The 20,221-nt window shown below is 30.6% G+C and overlaps 1 protein-coding gene across 8 annotated transcripts in view; it reads right to left on the reverse strand.

The window, feature by feature from the left end:
* Positions 1 to 2,030: 2,030 nt before the first annotated feature.
* LOC134696967 (polypyrimidine tract-binding protein 1-like) overlaps positions 2,031 to 20,221 on the reverse strand; it is a 58,547-nt gene continuing 40,356 nt past the window's right edge. For 4 of the 8 annotated variants that reach the window (XM_063558951.1, XM_063558938.1, XM_063558996.1 and 1 more), the window contains 16 exons: positions 17,834 to 17,983; positions 16,355 to 16,501; positions 15,063 to 15,194; positions 14,574 to 14,625; positions 14,211 to 14,269; positions 13,435 to 13,600; positions 11,983 to 12,087; positions 11,356 to 11,415; positions 9,590 to 9,807; positions 8,082 to 8,115; positions 7,701 to 7,793; positions 6,864 to 6,961; positions 6,317 to 6,435; positions 5,721 to 5,795; positions 5,255 to 5,318; positions 2,031 to 3,651 (listed from right to left, as the gene is read on the reverse strand). In XM_063558951.1, the coding sequence (XP_063415021.1) occupies positions 3,583 to 3,651; positions 5,255 to 5,318; positions 5,721 to 5,795; positions 6,317 to 6,435; positions 6,864 to 6,961; positions 7,701 to 7,793; positions 8,082 to 8,115; positions 9,590 to 9,807; positions 11,356 to 11,415; positions 11,983 to 12,087; positions 13,435 to 13,600; positions 14,211 to 14,269; positions 14,574 to 14,625; positions 15,063 to 15,194; positions 16,355 to 16,501; positions 17,834 to 17,983 (1,641 nt within the window). In that variant the 3' untranslated portion in view covers positions 2,031 to 3,582. Of the gene's footprint in view, positions 3,652 to 5,254; positions 5,319 to 5,720; positions 5,796 to 6,316; positions 6,436 to 6,863; positions 6,962 to 7,700; positions 7,794 to 8,081; positions 8,116 to 9,589; positions 9,808 to 11,355; positions 11,416 to 11,982; positions 12,088 to 13,279; positions 13,301 to 13,434; positions 13,601 to 14,210; positions 14,270 to 14,573; positions 14,626 to 15,062; positions 15,195 to 16,354; positions 16,502 to 17,833; positions 17,984 to 20,221 lie in introns of all 8 variants that reach the window. The other 4 variants (XM_063558959.1, XM_063558970.1, XM_063558944.1 and 1 more) reach the window with 4 other exon arrangements.

The raw sequence follows: 20,221 nt of genomic DNA on the forward strand, positions 1-20,221 counted from the left end.
GTCGACTCTCACTAGAACATATGTGTATACAGTTCTGGTTAACTATCACTAGTACATATGTGTATACACACGAAAACTTAACCTTGTTCACTGATCCATGAAATGAGGTTGAGGTCAAGTGAAAACTATCTGACAGGCATGAGGACCTTGCAAGGTACGCACATACCAAATATAGTTATCCAATTACTTATAATAAGAAGGAATTTAACATTACAAAAAATTTTAACTTTTTTTTCAAGTAGTCACTGAACCATGCAAATGAGGTCAAGGACATTGGACATGTGAATGACGGAAAGTTTGTAACATGACACATCTATATACAAAGTATGAAGCATCCAGGTCTTCTACCTTCTAAAATATAAAGCTTTTAAGAAGTGAGCTAACACCGCCGCCGCCAGATCACTATCCCTATGTCAAGCTTTCTGCAACAAAAGTTGCAGGCTCGACAAAAACTAGGGTCACATGTTCAATTTGACCATGTTGGAGCTACCTTCATATTAGGAAACACTAATGAAACCATTAACAATACTTGGTGTTAAGTTCCTTCTCTTGAAATTGACATAGATGGACGACAACAAACAAGGATCTTTGACAAACTAAATGAATTCCAGAGTTTTTTCTTTTTAATTTCATATTTATGAATTCCAGAGTTTTTTTCTTTTTAACTTTATATTTCTTTGTAGTATGAGACCCTTTGTTTTGAATATTGTGTTCATTGATATATTATGAGCATGCATGCTCAAACATTTGTAGGCCCTTCATTAATGTGGTTTTGCTTCTAAAGTTTTAGCATTTATAGTAAACTACTGTTGCCTCTAATATAACTTTTGGCCGGAGCATTCCTTCATACAAACACATTCATTTTCTGGAAAACTGCATTGTTGATTAATGTAAGTGCATAGAAATAATAAATCAGCAAAAGACCAGTTATGGTCAGTTGTACTCTGTAATTTGTTGTTCATAACAAAAAAAATGTATGTGTAAGACCCATTGGTAGCCTACAGCTATTTTTCTGATCTTTGGTCGGGTTGTTGCCTCTTTGACATTTTCCCTATTTCCTTTGTCAATTTAACAATACAACCCTTGGTATTAGTCCACCATTGTATTATCTGCATCATGATTGCTTGTCTCTTACTGAAGTTTATGTAGTCTGAGAGAACATAAAATATGGAAACCTTGTCATGATAGAAATACCAGAGGAAATATATACTCAAGTGGAGATAACTCATGCATCTCAACCTGCCTGACAGATTCTTGGCTATGGTTAATTACAGGAAGGAAACTTGAGAGATAACACATATTGTTCATAAACAAGAATGAATAGATACCCAAACCACTGCGTAGCTTGAGTGCATAAGAATTGGTATTCAGATTAATGAATGCAGTTGGATAAAGCAAGTGCAATAATCAGAGGTCTTATAATCTTGATATTATTTTTTATACAATTTCACATGAATCTGATTTCATGAATATTTTTCAGTTAAATTTGTATATTCACACTTCAAATGCCAAGTATTGAATCCAAATAGTTAACTGATTTGTTCGACCACAAGATTATAAGACATACTGATTTTATAGGTAAAAAGAAAAGAATAAGATGAAAGAGATTCCCACATCTAAGAAGTTTAATGATATAAGCTATCCTACAATACAGAGTGGTAAAGTGTTAATAGCATTTCCAATTACCACTGTCAGCCATTATTATCTCAATTATAGACGACATTCCTGAAGGCAATTAGTTGAAAAAAAGGTATCAAAACAGTCAGTTTATCTTTAAAATTACAAAATATATAAAGAGAAAGTTTGAATTTAGAAAAAAATGTTAGAACTATAGAAATCGTCCAAAAGATTAAATTAGTACAGTAAATTTTGAATTTAGCAGAAATATCATTAGTATCAGGAAATCAAGAATAAAACAGAAAATATACATCAAAAGATAGGCAGACAAAGGCAATAGAGAAAAGACAAACATATAGTTACAAATAGATGACAGACAAAAAGTTATTTACACCAAATCACAAAACAAAAGGGTCATTTAGATGTTTTATTACAAAATGTTTTTTCATACATTATACAAGATCTTAAAAAATAAATGACTTAGTTGGTAACAAAGCCATAACATTCCTGCTCTTCAAAAAATGGAAGATGCAGTTTAATAAATAAAAACAAACATTTCTTCAGTTTTCATAAAAAAAGTTACAAAAACATGATCCCATATTTGATAGGCACACGATTTACTTTTAAATGGATCGGAAAACAGATCTTTTGCATTTCGATATTTCTAATTTCTAATTGATAAAACAAATAAATTACTCCTTTCTAAAAAGTTTTAAATTGTCATGGGAACTCTACTATTCAGATTTTGTATGAAATATACCTGAATATGGAATAAACTTAATTTGCCAAATATTTATCAACTGGTAAAAATGTTTGCTATGTAAAGACCCCAGTAATTGTAACAAAAAACTTCTACAAAAAGTAAAATAAAACCCAAGAGGTATTTGGTCAATTTTGTATAATTTTTTACTGCTTCAAATCTTTGGTTGGAAATGAAAAGGGGGGAGATAACTGTCATGTCACATTACTGCTAACAAAAAATAAACAATAAAATTAACATAATTGATTGTATTACATAAATTCAGAACTTGATTGACTTGAAAACATAAAAAAACATGTAATCTCACGACATAAACATGAACCATATTGGAATGACATGAAGCAAGCACCTCATGTTGATATCAATTTACAGGTCAAGGTCACACAATTATTACAAAATTGCAAGATTTCAATCATTATAATTTCAAAGTGCATCTAAATTGAAGGCCTACAATGACTGTTCTATATTGCATGACCTTGACCTGTGCTCACACAAGGACATTAACAAAATAACAAAATATGTCCCACCCTGGTTCATGTCCCCACTGAATATATTTGTAAAAATGCAAAAATATATGTAATATATCCAAACCTTTATAATTCTTTAACAATGAATCTGATGCAAAAATAACAGTAAAATGAGGTTTCATGAGCTAACACTAGTTTCTATAACTGTTTAAATCTGTCTCACCAAAAACACAAACAGTCTTGGTCCAATCTAATACTACAATATTTCCTTTAAGTTTTTGGAGAAACAGATTTCACTGTTCAGAGTTATCACCAATATAAAGTATGATAGTACCAAAACAAATAGGTTTTATTTCCCTGTTGAAAATGATATCAATGAAAATAAATTGCATGGATTTCTTCTGAGGATAAATCATATGTAGTTCCTGGGACAATAACAACATAAAAAAAACTTACGTAATACAACTAAACAATAAATTTCTCAACAGGGAAACAAATGGCGATGGAAAATAACTATAAAAATTATGACAACAAAAATATCCTTGGCAACAAAACATATGGTCAGAGCACTTTGTATATACTGTATTGCTGCCAATGTAACTACAATCCCGTTATGAGATCATTGCACATTTTCTAGCCATTTCCATGGCAACAGTTCAATAACAAATGTCACAAAAGGCACTTCTCCTCCATCTTGGTACTTGTGAGTGGGAAAACTCTAAACAGTGGTGATGCTCTTTAGATTGTTGACTTTGTAAATGACACCCGTAAGTGATTTGATTCACTCAGTGGATAGTTGTGCATAGCCTACAAAATAGAACAAATATTATTATTTTTCTTACACTTCAAATTTTAAATAAAAGTCCTCCTAAAACATTTTAAAAGATGACAATTTTTTATTCGTAAGTGATAGTTGTACTACTAAACATTATAATGAAGATTGTGTCCATGGGATAATGATGCCCCTGCTTGTAAATAAACAGCAAATTCGTAAATTTCAATTTACAATGGGACAAAACTTGAAAACAGTAAGAGTGATGCCACCCAATTTCAAACTAGATCTGTGTTTTGAAGTAATAAGCATTTTGTAATAGTTTCATAACCTTTAGCTGAGGCAAACTTAAGTTAGAGAGTAATGGCAAATTTAGAAATATTCACCAAGGAACATTACTCTAGAACTGTCCAAGTTTGTAGATGATATTTGTTAGGTGGTAATAACATTGTGTACAAGTTTCATAACATTTGGTTGAGGCAAGCTAATGTTGGAGAACTGGAAATTATTCATGGATGTACGAGTTAAACTGAATGCCCTGCTCCTCGTGTCAAGGGCATACAAAATTCCATGAAGTTAATAAACAGCTGCGCCATGAGCGCATGATACGCCCGACGTCTTATGTGGAAGTTATATGCAAGAATCATAAATAGTTTCTGAGAAAGTTTTAAGCAATACCCATATATAGTTTTTGAGACACGGCAGGAAACCCCCCCACCCTGTTTTTTTTTTTTACAAAAAACTAAATATCACTAAAATAAAATTTTGAATCAAAACCAAAAAGTATACAGATCTTTAGATTAATATAACAAAGAAGTGTGTAAAGTTTTTAGCCATAATCATAAGGCGCAACATGTAAAACAAACCTCCCCTGTTTAACAAAATACTCAATAACTCATAAATAAAATTTTGAATCATCACTAAAAAGTATACAGATCTTTAGATCAATATAAGAAAGAAGTGTGTAAAGTTTTAAGCAATAATCATAAATTGTTATAGAGATACGGCACAACATGTAAAAAAACCCTCCCCCTTTTTTACAAAATACTCAATCACTCAAAAATGAAATTTTGAATCATCATCAAAAAGTATACAGATCTTAAGATTATTATAACAAAGACATGTGTTTTAAGTTTGTAGCAATAATCATAAATCGATTTTGAGATATGGCGCGACATGTAAAAAAAACCTCCCCCTTTTTTTACAAAGTACTCAATAACTCAAAAATGAAATTTTGAATCGTCACCAAAAAGTATACAGATATTAAGATTAATATAACTAAGAAGTGTTTAAAGTTTTAAGCCATAATCAAGATTCGTTTTTGAGATACAGTGCGACATGTGAAAAAAACACACCATTGTTTTAGTTACAAAGTGCCGTAAATCAAAAAGTTTAAATCTAATTTTCACCAAAAAGTATACAGATCATTTGACCATCATAAGAAACAACTATATTAAGTTTCATGAAATTTGGATATGTCGTTCTCAAGTTACGGTGCGACATGTTTACGCTGGCCAGACAGATGGACGGACACCGGACATGTGTATACCATAATACGACCCGTCAAAATTTTGACGGGCGTATAAAAACACACTTGCAATTATCTTTATGCCTGTTTCATATGGCGTTTAAACTTACGATTAGAGCTGTGACTGATTCATCAGGTGAGTCCATTTGTATCAGGGCCATTTTTCTGTCTTTGCTGTTAATAAAGAGAAAACAATTTAAGAATTGTGCACAAAATGTCATATTTAATCAATATTAGACAGGAACCTGGACACAAATATTCTAAGAACATGCATGATTCCTAAAAATTTGTTGACAGTAACTTTGACATAGCTCATTGCAGTAACCAAGGTTGTGGCTTAAATCAAATTAAGGATTTAAAATGCTTCTTGGCCAAGCACATTACTTTGAATAAGAACGAAGGCTGGTCTTCTGGGGTCAATGTGTGTGGTTTGAGTAATAAATCTTCTTGTGGACTGTTATCTTATGAGCTAGCAAGGTAAATTCTCACATCATTAAAATGTTAGCCTTGGTAATACATGTAATATTTGCTGCATCAGTTTAAAAGCAAACAGATATTTTTATTATCATTACTTACGGGAAAAACTTGAATGCTACCACATTGCCATGTTGTTGGAAAGCTTCTTTTAATTCCTCCTCTGTAACATTTGCTCTGAAATGAAAAATTTGACATTTATTTTATAAGTATATTTATTTGAATACAAAAGTAGACAAAAACTTTGGCAAAAAAAAAAGTTATATTTATTTATTCCTCAGAATAACATGTTGAAAACAATTATTTTCAATGATAAAGAATTTCTTGCTAATTAATGCTATAGAGAATTTTGCTGCAACTTTATTCCAGGTGTATTTATGGGTTGAGATGCTACACATATGAAAGCTGCACTCTTTTCGACAGTGTCATCACTGAATGAATGTCCAGTTAAATGCATCTCAATGAGAAAATAAGAAAAATAAAATTCACTGAAGGGTTCCAAAAACAAATGATTACACTCACATGGAGTTTTTAAAAAATCATACATCTAACAAATATTGAGAAATATGAGAGTTAATATTTAAGAATAACTACACACAAATCAATCTACACTGTATAAACATGTCCTTACGGAATGTTTGATAAATGAAGTACCCCTGATGGAGGGAAGATGTTCTGACAGATAAACATGTACTTACGGAATGTTTGATAAATGAAGTACCCCTGATGGAGGGAAGATGTTCTGACAGTTCTTAGAACCTGGACGTTTAAATCTGTGAAGTTGTGAATTTGTGAAATCTTTTGTTAAACCAGCATCCTGAAAAAAAGAAAAAAAGAATTTTCAAATCTTCTTTTGACAAAAAACAGTTTTCCAATGTCCCTCATGTTGCAATATATTTAATCTGCCCAATGGCAATTACTAACAATTTCTTTTAATTTTTTAATCAATATTTAAGAAGAAATATAATCACAAGATAGCTCACAATATTATTTTCCATATTTACTATTTCCAAGGATCATAAAAATAATTGTCAAGAATTATTTCTGCCAAGACAGCTTACTGTACTAGACTTACAGACGTACTCCTGGTATTTCTATGTCCCCCACAATGCATAGCATTTAAAAAAAATCTCCCTCAATCTTCTCATTTCAAAACCATCACACAATTGAAAAGAAGATTCAAACTTTCAACAAGAATAAATGCAAAAAAAAATTTAAATATAAAGTAGGTTTTGGTAAACTTACGGGTTGTCCTTCTTTGGGCATCTGTACCACTGCATGTTTTGACTGAGTTACTCTGATTGGTTTTCCCCAAACTTTTACTTTATCTAAATGAGCAATTGCTGAAAAGAAATAAACAGTTTTGATAACAATAGTAATACATCAAATTATTTTATTAAAAAAACTACATTTTAACAAAATTGATGAACATAGAAGTAGAAAATAAATACAATAAGAGAAAGGTAGTATCTGTACAAATTTTAGTTTTTCTCTCTCGATATTTTGCCTTTAGATGTTTACAATGTGTTCTTTCTTTAAAATAAATGTAGTTTATAAACATCTTCATTAGCACCATGCTATATCAAGATGAGACAAATATAAAACTTTGTAATATGAACTTTAAAATAAACCCATTAACCCCCGCCATATTGTGTAATTTTACTTTACTTTAGGCTCTTATAGGTGTCACAATTTGTATCATTATTGAAAAAGTATGTAAATTTTTTATTGTTCATGTTGATAATTTGTTTAAGTCTTGAATATATGTAAGAAGTACATATTTGCCACTGGACATTTAGTGAAGCGGCCATCAATCATCAATTTTGTTATTGTGGTTTTCTGTTAAAAGGCAAGATCAGGTGTAAAATATGTAACTTTTAGAATGTTAATTGAAATTAAAAGGATAAATTTCATCAATGCCATATTTACTATGATATAATTTTTGCATCAACAAGAATATGACAGTGAATTTTATAGTATTTCAATAGATAACAAATGTTTATTTATATAACTTAAATAAGAATACTAAAGTAAATTTTATAGTATTTCAATAGATAACAAATGTATATATATATAACTTACCAAGCTGTGCCTGATGTGGCTCGGCCATTTGGACTAGTGCGTTATCTTTTTTGTTGAACAAAATCTTCACACGATGTACATCCCCGTATACACCTATTGAAAAGCAGTAAAACATGTCGTCATTCAAAACAAAATAAAGCAGGACCGCAGAGAATTAAAATTATACTGGCAGATGAAAAAAACAAGCAATAAAAGTTAAAAGTAAAAAGATCCAATTATCATTAAGCTGAACAAAATAACTGTTTAGTATATATATTGATATCTGCATATGCATGAATATAATTTCTGATATAAATATCGAAAAGGAAAAAAGTTTATTGCTAAGTCTATAATTAATCTACTGAGAAATAATGAAAAAATAAGAAGTGCTTATAAACGTACCAAAAAGGGTAAAGAGAGCATCGGGCGTGACCATCTATAGTGTTGAAAGGGAAGCAGACGTATAGCGACAGATGAAGATTCAGTGTCGAAGAGAAGAATCCACATGGATCAGCATAAGTGGGAACAGGAAAAAAAAGAAAAAAACGGGAAAAAATTAATCTTGTATTAAACCTGAAACGATCTGGTGATTAACAATAAACATTACAGTGTATGATTAGTTAAATACATCATCATTAAAATCACAAAATAAATCATGCAGATGTTACATGCTAATTATACATAAACCCAGTATATAAACCACCACTAGCTTTTAATACTATTTCCAAAAGGCCAAAGAGAATTTCAGGAATAACAACACAGTTCAATACTAAAGTAAAGATATTATTTAGCACAGAAAGGAAAATATTACATAATAAAAGCAGTTTTAACATAATCTGGGTTTGAACATCAATTCAGAAGTAGGTTCTAAGTCACAGATGAACTATAACACAATAATAAGACATTTATATACTAATATTGTAAATTCAAATAACACTTAACTTTTTTTTTAATTTCACCAATTCATTTTTTCTAAATGAGTGAGGCTATTTGACATTGTAACTTAGAACCTGACAGCATTAACATATTTATCTTAAAATGCCCTAGCATCTGTGTAATAATAAAGCTGGGTTACCATGCCTCGTCTAACATGCCAATGTCACATTACTTTATTATAACACAGAGTAATTGCATCTATTATTTAAAACTCCTGTTTACAATTAATTTGTATTTTTGGGGGGTAAATTTACAGAAAAACCAGGAAGAAATGAAAATCAACTGTGTAACCTCCATGAGGATTTGAGGAATTAATAAGCTAGTGGATTAACATATTGTAAAAGGTAAAGCAGTTAACTTTTAATGAAGGAATTATACTTTAAGCAAAGATGGTGAAAACATAATAAACAGGAGTTTCACAATAACAAAGAATTAACTATAAAGATGCAGTGGTAAGAATTCTATCAATAGTATTTCTACATGAAATCTGACACTTAAAAAGTGACCGCTCTAGAGGCCTACATAGTGACCTGCTCTATTTATACAGCAAGTTTTAAACTATAACCCTTTCAAGCAAAGATTGTATATATTAATCTGATATAACCCATATAATGAAATAGAACATTGATTGTGCTTTTACAATTATAACCTGAACTGTTACAAATACACATGTTTTATCTTTCCCTTAATGTAAAATAAAGCATAAAGGAATCCTTTTTATTGGTTTATGTGGTTAATTATTAAATTAAGAAGTTCTATGTTTTTGATATTTATAACTATCTAATATCGTATATTTTGATTTGTTTTCAACTACTTATCCGAAATTAAACGCTAGACAACTTTTCTGGACTAGCAAAAACATGTGTATTTGTTTGTCCTGGATATTGACCTATACCATACAACCCTATAGACAACTAGTTATACTGCACACATGAGAAATGTTTAGCATAGAGAGGTTACATATGTCTACAAACCTGTTCATCCAGGTTAGATACGAGGAGTACGGCATTGCCTGCCTGTCCTGCCATCTGTGCCATCTGTCCCATCATTGGCATGCCTACGTTCATACCCATGGGCACGTTCATCCCCATGCCTCCCATGCCTCCCATACCGCCCATCCCAGCCATTCCTCCCATACCACCCATACCACGTGGTCCAGCCATCTGAGCCATGCCTAAGCCTGGTATCTGAGCTACAAAATAAACAAGTTACTACATCAGTTATATTAACACACATACTTAAATAAATTCATTAATAAAACCAAACATCTAAACATTGGCAAATATCATATTGGATTATTTCATGGTTACCCGTCTCTAAAATTATCTAATAAAGTCATTCATAGCACTATTTATTTTTTATGAATACATTACATAGTTTTATGATTAAAACAGGTCATTAAAAATCTAGAAATCTCATCAGATCTTGTCAATTGTTTTACTTGCTTCATCAAATGTTTCATTTTCTTATGAGATTATTATGTATAACTCTGGTAAATACTTTGCAGATCCATAGTATAATAGGGTCCTTATTTTTGTAGATTTTATGATTTTGAGTGAGGACTAATTTACACACGTTCAAAAACAGACAAATTTATAGTAGGCTTAATTTGTTAAAGCCATGAAATAATTTTAATTCATTTTTATCAATATATGAAAAAACATTAATCCACAGTAAAAAGAAACAAGCTGGATACCTGTATAAAGATGTATAAATGGGATTTGTGTGATGTCCTGCTGATGCAATCATGATGGATGTCTATATAATTAATAACCACTTTTAGGCTCTAACAGATTTTTTTTTTTATAGCAAATCAATAATGATGATATAGAATAACTATCAATATTTGTATGATACAATTACATTAATCAGATGACATAAATCAATCAGAAAATAAGCATGCAATTTGTCTAGAATATCTTTAATAGTTTTGGTTTATATACAATAAATACAGCCCCTCTTTTTATTTGTATTTATACTACATTAATACTGTATATTTTCATATTTTGTACATTAAATAACTCCCCCAAGTCCTTTTTTTTAACAATGATGAATATACCAGATTTGATGTATAGTATAAAGCAGTTTTTTCTCGTATACATAAGGGGCTTTTAAAAATAAATGGCTAGACAAATAACATATCATTAACGATAGATCAAACTATATATATAATAAGACACATAAGATGAGACAGTTTCAATATAAGCACTGAGAACAAGTCAATATTTCACTCTTTTTAATAATTCAAAGAAATCCTTTTCTTCAGGTAAAAATAAATCTTATCTTCACCTGTAGAAATTTTCTTCTAAAACATCTGATTGTAACTTAAGAAATTGGAATTATTGATTTTGTGTAATAAGACTAAAGCCAGCAACATCAAACTCTTTCTTTAAGGAAGCAATTTTCAACAACCAAGTAATTTTTATTGGACCTAATCTTTCTTCTACTAGCTATAACAATACATAAAATCTAAACTGAAAGTGGCCATTTTCTGTCACATATCACATCTGCATCATTTTATGATACTACATGAAACCTGTTTAAACTACCCTGCTCTTCAGCAATATAACCTATATAATGTGGACACCTGGTCAATCTGAAAATGGTTGGTTATAGACAGGTTTCACTATATCATGCAGATTGAAGAGATCATTTATCAATCTATAAAGCCAAACCTTGCTATAGTTCACTGTGCTTATATGAAACTGTCATCAGAGAAATAGAAGAAAGATAGACTTACCACCTGACATGCCCCCTCCAAAGTTTGGACCACCCGACATGCCCCCTCCATAGTTCTGAGCTGTAGGAGAAGAAAGTAAGATCACAGTCAAATGACATGAAAAGCTTATCGTGTCAAATACATGCTAAGATATGCTGCACTACAAGGGAAGCATATGTTGTCATCCTTACTCTTGTGCATCAATCTCTACACAGAAAACTCTTACGTTATTTTGACAAATTTTCTTTTTTAATTAAAATTTTAAAATGCAAATCTTGAGGTCGTACAGATAACTCTAAGATAATGGGCTTTTTTCTGAGAATAACAAAAACTTTGTAATAACTATCACTGCCTACAGTATTTTTGAAGTCAATAGATATCTGTAATAATTCACTTTATTGAAAAACATTTGACAAATGTTAGCTGTGAATTTTAAAACAAGTGACTGAAATATTGAACTGTGATAAAGTATGGTTGTGAACATCACCATTTGGCAGCATAACATTGCAAGGATGACAGGAAAAGAGGGAGATATGTGTTAGTAAGTCTGCATTCTATCGAAAGCTGCTATATGTTACAAAACATCTAAAATGACGCATGCTGTCAAGATAGAAATAGAGAGAGAGATAAATCGTGAAATTGCTGTACCATAAACCGGTGAGCCTCCTGCCGCAGCTGCAGCGGCACCATAGGCCGTTAGTGGAGCTGGTCCAACACCAGGGATATATGCTGACGTCACTATACTCGGGGCACCTTTAGTAATTACATATTATCATGCGATTATTAAAAACTACAAATAATTCATATTAACTAGAAAATAAACTCAAAACCAAAAAGCTAAATATAAAAGCAATGTTGTGATGTGCCTAAGTAAGCAGGAGAGTGGTTGGTAAGGTTGATATATTGATTACAAAGCAGCCATCTTGAATTCTATCTGTAGTCTTCAATGATTGGCTGACATTTATCTTGTTATATCCTGTTGTCATAGTTACATTGTTCATACATTATAGGGATTAATTGATCATAAAGGCCAACAGTTGAAGCAAAAAGCACTTGTTAAGCAAATCTCACATGAAGCACAAGTCCAACGTTAAAACAAAAACTAATTTAACTTTACTTCCAACATTACATTGTTAAGACAAAGTCTTATATTATACACAATAAAAGTAACTGGAATTATCTGGCAAATTGACCGTAAACTTTTGTTTCTAACGGTCCTAGTTAAAAATGTTACCTCAATAGCTAACAAAACTAAAATTTTGTAAATTAATTTTGAATTTTCCCTTTTTTTATTTCTTTTACAAATATTCAATTATCAAATATATGATCACTGAAGTGTCTTTATTATTAGTATAATAAAATATTTATCAATGTCCCATGTTAGCTACAAATAGCTTGAAACTATTTTTATCTTTCATTTGAGGTGTTCTGGCAAAACCACTTTTAGATTCCTCATACCCAATCTCTCTTACCATAAAAATATGATAATTTCAGACTCCATAAGAAGTTACAATTATTATGCTAAACAAGTCATTAAATTGACAGGAAAAAAGAAATATTGATAACAGATAAATTTTTTAATCCCCAATTTAGGGAGGTAACTAAAATATAAGTCTTGAGGCAGTATTGTGTTTTCTCTGCTTTAGTCATGTTGCTGGGGACAAGCCTTACAAGGGGTGATAACTTTAAGCACCAGTTAGTCCATTTAGCAAACCTTACATCCTAATACCAGCGTTATTTTCATTCCTCCAAACATAAACAAGTATTCCATGTACATATACAATTGAAGCCAATATATTTGAGTGTTTGTGAATGATTGCTTGTGATTTTTTAACATGCAACCAATAAATGTGGGACGTGCTCCAAAACTAAATAAGCTTCATGGATTCAGATGCATTTAATACATGGAATAACTAAAATCTTAACACAACAAACGATGGCATACTTCTCTCTCTTGGGTAGTCTTCTATACATGGAAAGAAAGAAAAATACAAAATCCAGAGTTATTTAATACTGTATACAGCAAATAATGAGAAAGATAGAAATATTTCTAGCAAATCTAGCCCTTATCTAATAAAACCCACAAAATGCGACAATTACCTCCATACATGTTTGGATCCATGCCACCACTTTCACCTGATGGAAGATTAGGATTAGTGAAATCTCGACTTTTATCATTGTTATACTTCACATTCAATGTGTTCAGTTTGGAGTAGTCTATTCTCAGCGTACAGCAGCCATTGTAGATGTTCTGATTATCCAACGACTAAAAACAAAAAATAAACATTCTATAGAAAAAACAATAAAATGTTCTGATTATCCAACGACTAAAAACAGAAAATAAACATATGATGGAAAAAAACAATTATTGTATTACGAAATTTGAAAAGAAGAAAAAAGTGATTTGAGAATAAAATTGGAAATGAGTTGTCTACCTTTGCCCAGTAGAGACAATTTAACCTTTCTGTAGTGTTGATTACATGTAATAACTTATAACAGCACCTATTTTTACAAGTTTAACATCCTTATCCCTTTTTGCTGAGAAAAAAATCTTAATATTCTTATTTTTCTTATTACTATTCTGAGCTGATGACTATTCAGTTCTTTCAATTTTGACCTTTAGTTTATAATGATAGTTAAAATACATCATTCATGTAAAAACATCAACATTTATCCACCTTATTGACTCTGACATATGTTTCTACAAATCTTCTGGTTATATAATATGTTTGTGATCAGCATCCTGATTAAGTGCAAAGGCTGTTTTTAAATACATTGAAAGTTTTGTGATATATCTGTTTTTATCAACACTTACTAATTTTGATGTTTTTAAATACATTGAAAGTTCTAATATATCTGTTTTTAGCAACACTTACTAATTTTGATGAGCTTGCAGAGATACTGTCACAATACTGTATCAATGCCTGGAATGTGTCTGAAAAAATAATAACATAGACTTATACATTTCATTTCATCAGATTCATATGTTGTCATATTTTATGCTGGTATCATTTACAATTTGCAAATATGTTAGGGGGTCTCTTTGACACATTCCCCATTTCTATTCTCAAATTTTATTTTATTATTACTGAGGTATACCATATAAGTGAATATTTAGTCGAGATATGAAGACTAATGCAACTGAATATATTCAAAGAAAACTTGATGACAATTGTATTAATAGTATGGTATGTGTATATATCTAGTCATTAAAATGAGACTAAAATAAAAAAACTTACTATTTTTGGTAAATATGATCATTTTCTGTACTTTTCCGAATTTGCAAAATATCTGTAAATAAAGAAATAACGTTGTTTAATATTAAAGCATGAAAACACGATGAAATTGTGTGGATATTGGTACAATGTATTTACCCAATCAGCAAGGGAATTTGATTAACCAGATTTTCTGCTATTCATTCTAGGTTAAACATAATTGGAGACCAGATAAACTCAATGTTCTACCATTTACTGTAGGTTAAAACATTATTCTAATATGATGGATGCTCTGGGAAAATCTAACAACAAGTCAATAATAATTCTGATAATAGATGGATGGCACATATTTTGATGGATGCTGAAAATCAGAGTGAACCTTTTAGTGGGAGTTGTTTGTTATTAAATTGATTTAAATCTTAATATTTGTACTTTTGAACAGCTGCTGTTTTTGAAGAATTTGTTTGCTCCATCATCTCATCAAAACATTTGCCAACAACAGTTATCTCTTACCGTATGTAAAACATCAATGGTGACCGGATAAACCAGATTCTCCACTATAACCCTGAGTACTTTCTTTTCACAGTCTGTTCCGCCCATTGTCACTTGCTGAGCTGCTTGGAGCGCTGCTTTTGCAGTAGCATTCTAAAACATAAACAATTTATCAATTTAATTATATTTCAAGAACCATCGTAACATTCCAAGCATACCATTAATCAATACATTTATATGGTGCATTCAGTTCAAACTAATTTAAAGTGTAATATTTATATGTAAAGATATTGACATTCACTCAAATAAAATTAAGTAAAGGCTCCTTCAAATAACGTCTTTTATTGAAAAGTTTAATTTGGAAAATTTCTTCCATATTTTGACAATTTATAAAGGTTAAAGATCTCAAAACAGAATCTGAAACAGCTGAAAATGTTTAAATGAACAATGTTAATAATTGAATCCAAGTCGTTAGAGATAAACGGATGAGTTATAAGTCATTTTCTTTTGATCAATCTTTATTATTGCATTATGTCATACAGCAGAAAACCAATAACTTAACTGTTTACACAGACTTTGTAACCTCCAGACTTAGTACACAAAAAAAAGCTTCAGTTCCGTTATCTCATCCCATACAGCTAACTTAATTATAACAAAATACACATCCAAATGTTTACGTTTCCAACAATGACGAGATTTTACAAGGAACAATGTCATATCACAAAACTAAACATGTTAATCAATTAAAACAAAACTAATGTTAATCAATACATATCTAAGTTATTCCCGACATCAAATAAACATTGCCTTTGATTTTATTGTAAACCATGTAAGCAGAAAATAGCCTACAAAATATGTTGCTTTCTAAAAGCAATAAACTGTGTGTTGTGCTTGAATGATAACAGGCTTTATAAATCATTCAATACTGAGGAATCCAGCACAAATTAACTTCTAGTTAACATTAATTGATTTTAGGGTAAACATTTCTATCAAGAGCAAGAGTACCAAGATAAGCTCAAGTTATAAGAATCACAGACATTATACAAAGTTCGGACTAATATTTATATTTTGAGAAGGCGTACAAAAATTTGCTACGCTATTAAGACCATCGAAACACTATACAAGATCATACATATTTGCTCCTATCCACTGATCTACACTGACCTTCTATCATTTAAATTGGTCAATTTTCCAATGTTAATCATGTTCAAACTGACATCACTAAAATATGTTGTAAAACAAAATTAACTGGTGTAAATGTCAACTGTACTGGTCAACTATCTTCCTTAACAGTGACTTTCTATTAGACTGACCTGAAATGAGTGAGCTTGGTCTGTTTTTAATTCTTTATGGTTAGAGAACTGTACAAACACTGTTCGGCCCCTGATCTGAGGTGCATGTTCCTGATGTAATGTGACAAAATTGTTTGCAGCTTGATCATCCTCAAACTCCAGAAAAGCCTGAAAACAAAAGTTACATTTGTAAGTAAATAATAGGTGTAAATGATGGTCATCTTTCCAGAAAAGCCTGAAACAAGAGTTACATTGGTTAGTAAATATTAGGTGTAAATTGTGGTCATCTTTATCTATTAAATAAGTCTGTTTATTACTTGTGGCCTGAAGTGGTTAGGTGTCTGGCAGACTTTAAATCTCCAGATAACATTATTATCAGTTTTGGCAACAACTGACCAGTGATACAAGTCACTTGAGATATATAACATCTAAAACCCCATGTCAGTCTTGTAAGAACTGTGATTCACTCATATGTCATTATCTTTACATTTTATATATTTTGACAAAAGCTATTTTAAGGAATTTATTTATTTTTTAATGAACATTGGCAAATATTATTTGAATATTCACGATTCATGACTTTTAGAATTAATCTTGTACTTAATTTATTTAATTTTGAATTGGTAAACCAGAAAAAATGATTACCCCATATAACAAATTACCACTTGAGCCTAATACACCCACTTCATTCTATATACTCAACTTCAAACATTCACAATCAGTTTCTTAGAGGATCTCTTTAGAAAATGATTTTTGTGTACATTATCTAAACTTAAAATTTAATAAATCTTTGAGAAATTTACCTTTAAAATGTTTTTAATATATAAAAGTTTTGAGTTTGATATAAATCGACTTAATTTGTAATGTTCAATTATCAAGACTTCACTATCTATTTAAAATCTCTTCATTTTGATGCATGAATATTTAAAATGCATAATGTGCAAATAATTGTCACAAGAAAAATAAAATTTTCTTTACAATAAAATTAAACACATAAAGCTTATTAAAACTATTTACAGATATATTCAAGTAAAAATTGAGCATTTGCAATATAGTTTTGGCATACATATTGAAAAATTACGAAGTTTTAAATTGCTAAAACTTAAATTAAAATAACAGTTAAAGTTTTAAATTAATACTGCAACAGGTGTGGTTTGAGAATAAATTAATAAAAAAAAAAAAAAACTTTTTAAAGATATGCAGCAATGTACACATAATTCATTGCTTACACCTATTGATGACAAAACAAGAAAATCACATACATAAACAAAACCAGTTCATGAAACTTTTAATGACATGTAGAGTCAGATTTTGGTTTGCTTTGTTTGTATATTGTACAATTGTAATTGGGATAGCATTCAATCTTAACTTTGCCTACCTATATTGTTTGCAGTTGTCAGTCTAAATTACTAAGCTTGAGCTAACGTTTATACAAATAAAGCAAGCCCTTACTCTACAAGCATTAGGAAATTTGCTTTAACAAGCAGTGGAAGATCATACCTGGCCTTTCTGCTTGAGTAACAAAACATTGGTCATTCTGCCGAAAGGTATCCCAAGCTGGACCACCTCAGCATCAGTGACATCTGGTGGCAGACTTCTCAGATGGACTACTCGTGATGGCCCATTCATGTTGTTGGCATCTAATTTTACCTGCAAAATATCAATAAATTTTCATTAATATAAAATGAAATTTGACTATTTGATTAACCAAGAAAACAAAGAGGATACTTTTACATAGAACACAGCTGAGATCAGTTAGCATCTGGTACATGGTAATATTTGTCTCATTTACGACATCTCAGACATCTCATTGGGAGAAGGAAATACAAATTCTGTATTCACAACCAATCATTGCAATTATAGCTTCTTTACGAAATGCAATAAAACCTTGATGTAATACACTTAAAAGCTTGATGTAATTTACCTATGACAAAAATAAAGTAAGTATGTCCTTGCCAAAGAATTGGAAGCTGTCACTAAATGTTGTATATAGTAATATAAGCATTAGATAGTTAACCAATTTAGGTGAGTTATGAATAGCCACGTGTAATATTACTTCTATTAAGTAAATTATGATATACGAGTAAGAATCATTCACCTGTGTGGGATAAGGGTAGGCGACGGAGGATGACAATCTCAGGTGCTTTACGTTATCTTTAATGTCAACACTTAACATTAATGGATAGAAAGTACCCCATACGTGTAGGCTGTATATACAACAGTATTGTCAAATCTACAAATTATTGAACTTTGCAATCTATTTAATTGAATATTTAAAATTTGTATGTTAAAAGCACTGGAAATGTAGTTCATGGACAAGTTACCTTATTATGAATACCAACTCAGTGTATAAAAGGGAAGCCTTACAGCTGCTGAATACATTGACAGTTGATATCGGTTATGGAAAAGCTACGATTCATTTTCTGATTTGTTTTTTTGTTCGTTAGATAATCATTATGTTACCACTGCAGTTGATTGTACATAATTTTTTCATCATAAAACTGACAATAAATTTGTTTTGATAATAACCGGAGGATAAACTAGTACCCAACTGTTACATTAGGGAGACAGTTTATCAATAGATACATGTACCATCTGGTGTATTGTTCCATTTCAATCAATGGCAAACCAATTCTATGTCCATGCAGATGATACAATTCTTTTGAGGTTTCACAATTCATCCCAATACAAAACCTGGCCATTAAAAAACGCCACAACATAATAAAGATGGTACATGTTGTCCATTGTCAGACACAAATGTTACATGTTATATTGTTGTTCCCCTCCAAACACATATCTCATGTCACTACTTTTTTTAATGCATTGTATTTTTTATATGATATTTTATATCATGTGCCCATTGTAGCAAAACAGAAATGTTGTACATATTAAATACATGTGTATTAAGTGTGTGTACTTAAGCAGGAAGGATTACAATGAAATACTTAATTATAAGGACATAATCTTTTCATTTTAATCTAAATAACACTTATTTATGTAGTATATTACTTCCACTTGTCCAATATAAAATTAAAAATAATTTGCATTTGGCATTTCCATATACAGCCATTTTTATTGAGAAGGTCGAGCAAACATTTGAATATGTGTTTGACAATTTTTCCTTTCAAAACCTTTCCATAAATTTTGAAGATCAAACATAACAGCACTTACAAACACTTATTGATATTTGAAGGGTTATAAACAGGATTCAATAAGGGAAACAGTCTGGACAGACTGCAGTCTGTTTTGCCTGTTTTAACTCAAAACTTTTGACAAAAATACAGTGTGAAAAAAATTAGATATGTTCTTAGAAATTTCGTAAATAAAAAGCTTGAAAACAGTTTAATCCATAAACAACTTGAAACAGGACAAGATTGCTTCAATGATTGAAAACAAAAGTTAGTCGTTTTACTTAGGTCAAAATTAGAGAAATAAAACTGCTGGTTTATCCTGTTTATATTTGAACCTATCAGTGAGCTGTTTATATTTGAACCTATCAGTGAGTATGTTTGAGTATTCCTGGAAGACATGTCAACTTGACCCTAGGGTAACATTAAAGACCAACCAATGTTTTAGCTCATTTTTTAATCTCCTGTCCTGATCATTTTAGCATAATTACGTTAAAACATACTTTATTGTAACTACTATCCATAAATGTATTTCTAATATAACAACTTATAATGATTTTGTACTTGGACAATACCCTACATATATATTACATAGCAAGTTCAATAAATCTTTTCAGAAAAACTTCCTATCTAACAATACGAGATTAATTCCACATTTGTGTAGCCTGATTATTAATACAGTAAATAAAGAATTGTTATTTCCTCCAATAGATAGATTAAGCTTCAGTTTATGTTTTTGCTAATGGATTACTAAAACAAG

The sequence above is a fragment of the Mytilus trossulus genome, chromosome 1 (assembly GCF_036588685.1).
Source record: "Mytilus trossulus isolate FHL-02 chromosome 1, PNRI_Mtr1.1.1.hap1, whole genome shotgun sequence".
Lineage (NCBI taxonomy): Eukaryota > Metazoa > Mollusca > Bivalvia > Mytilida > Mytilidae > Mytilus > Mytilus trossulus.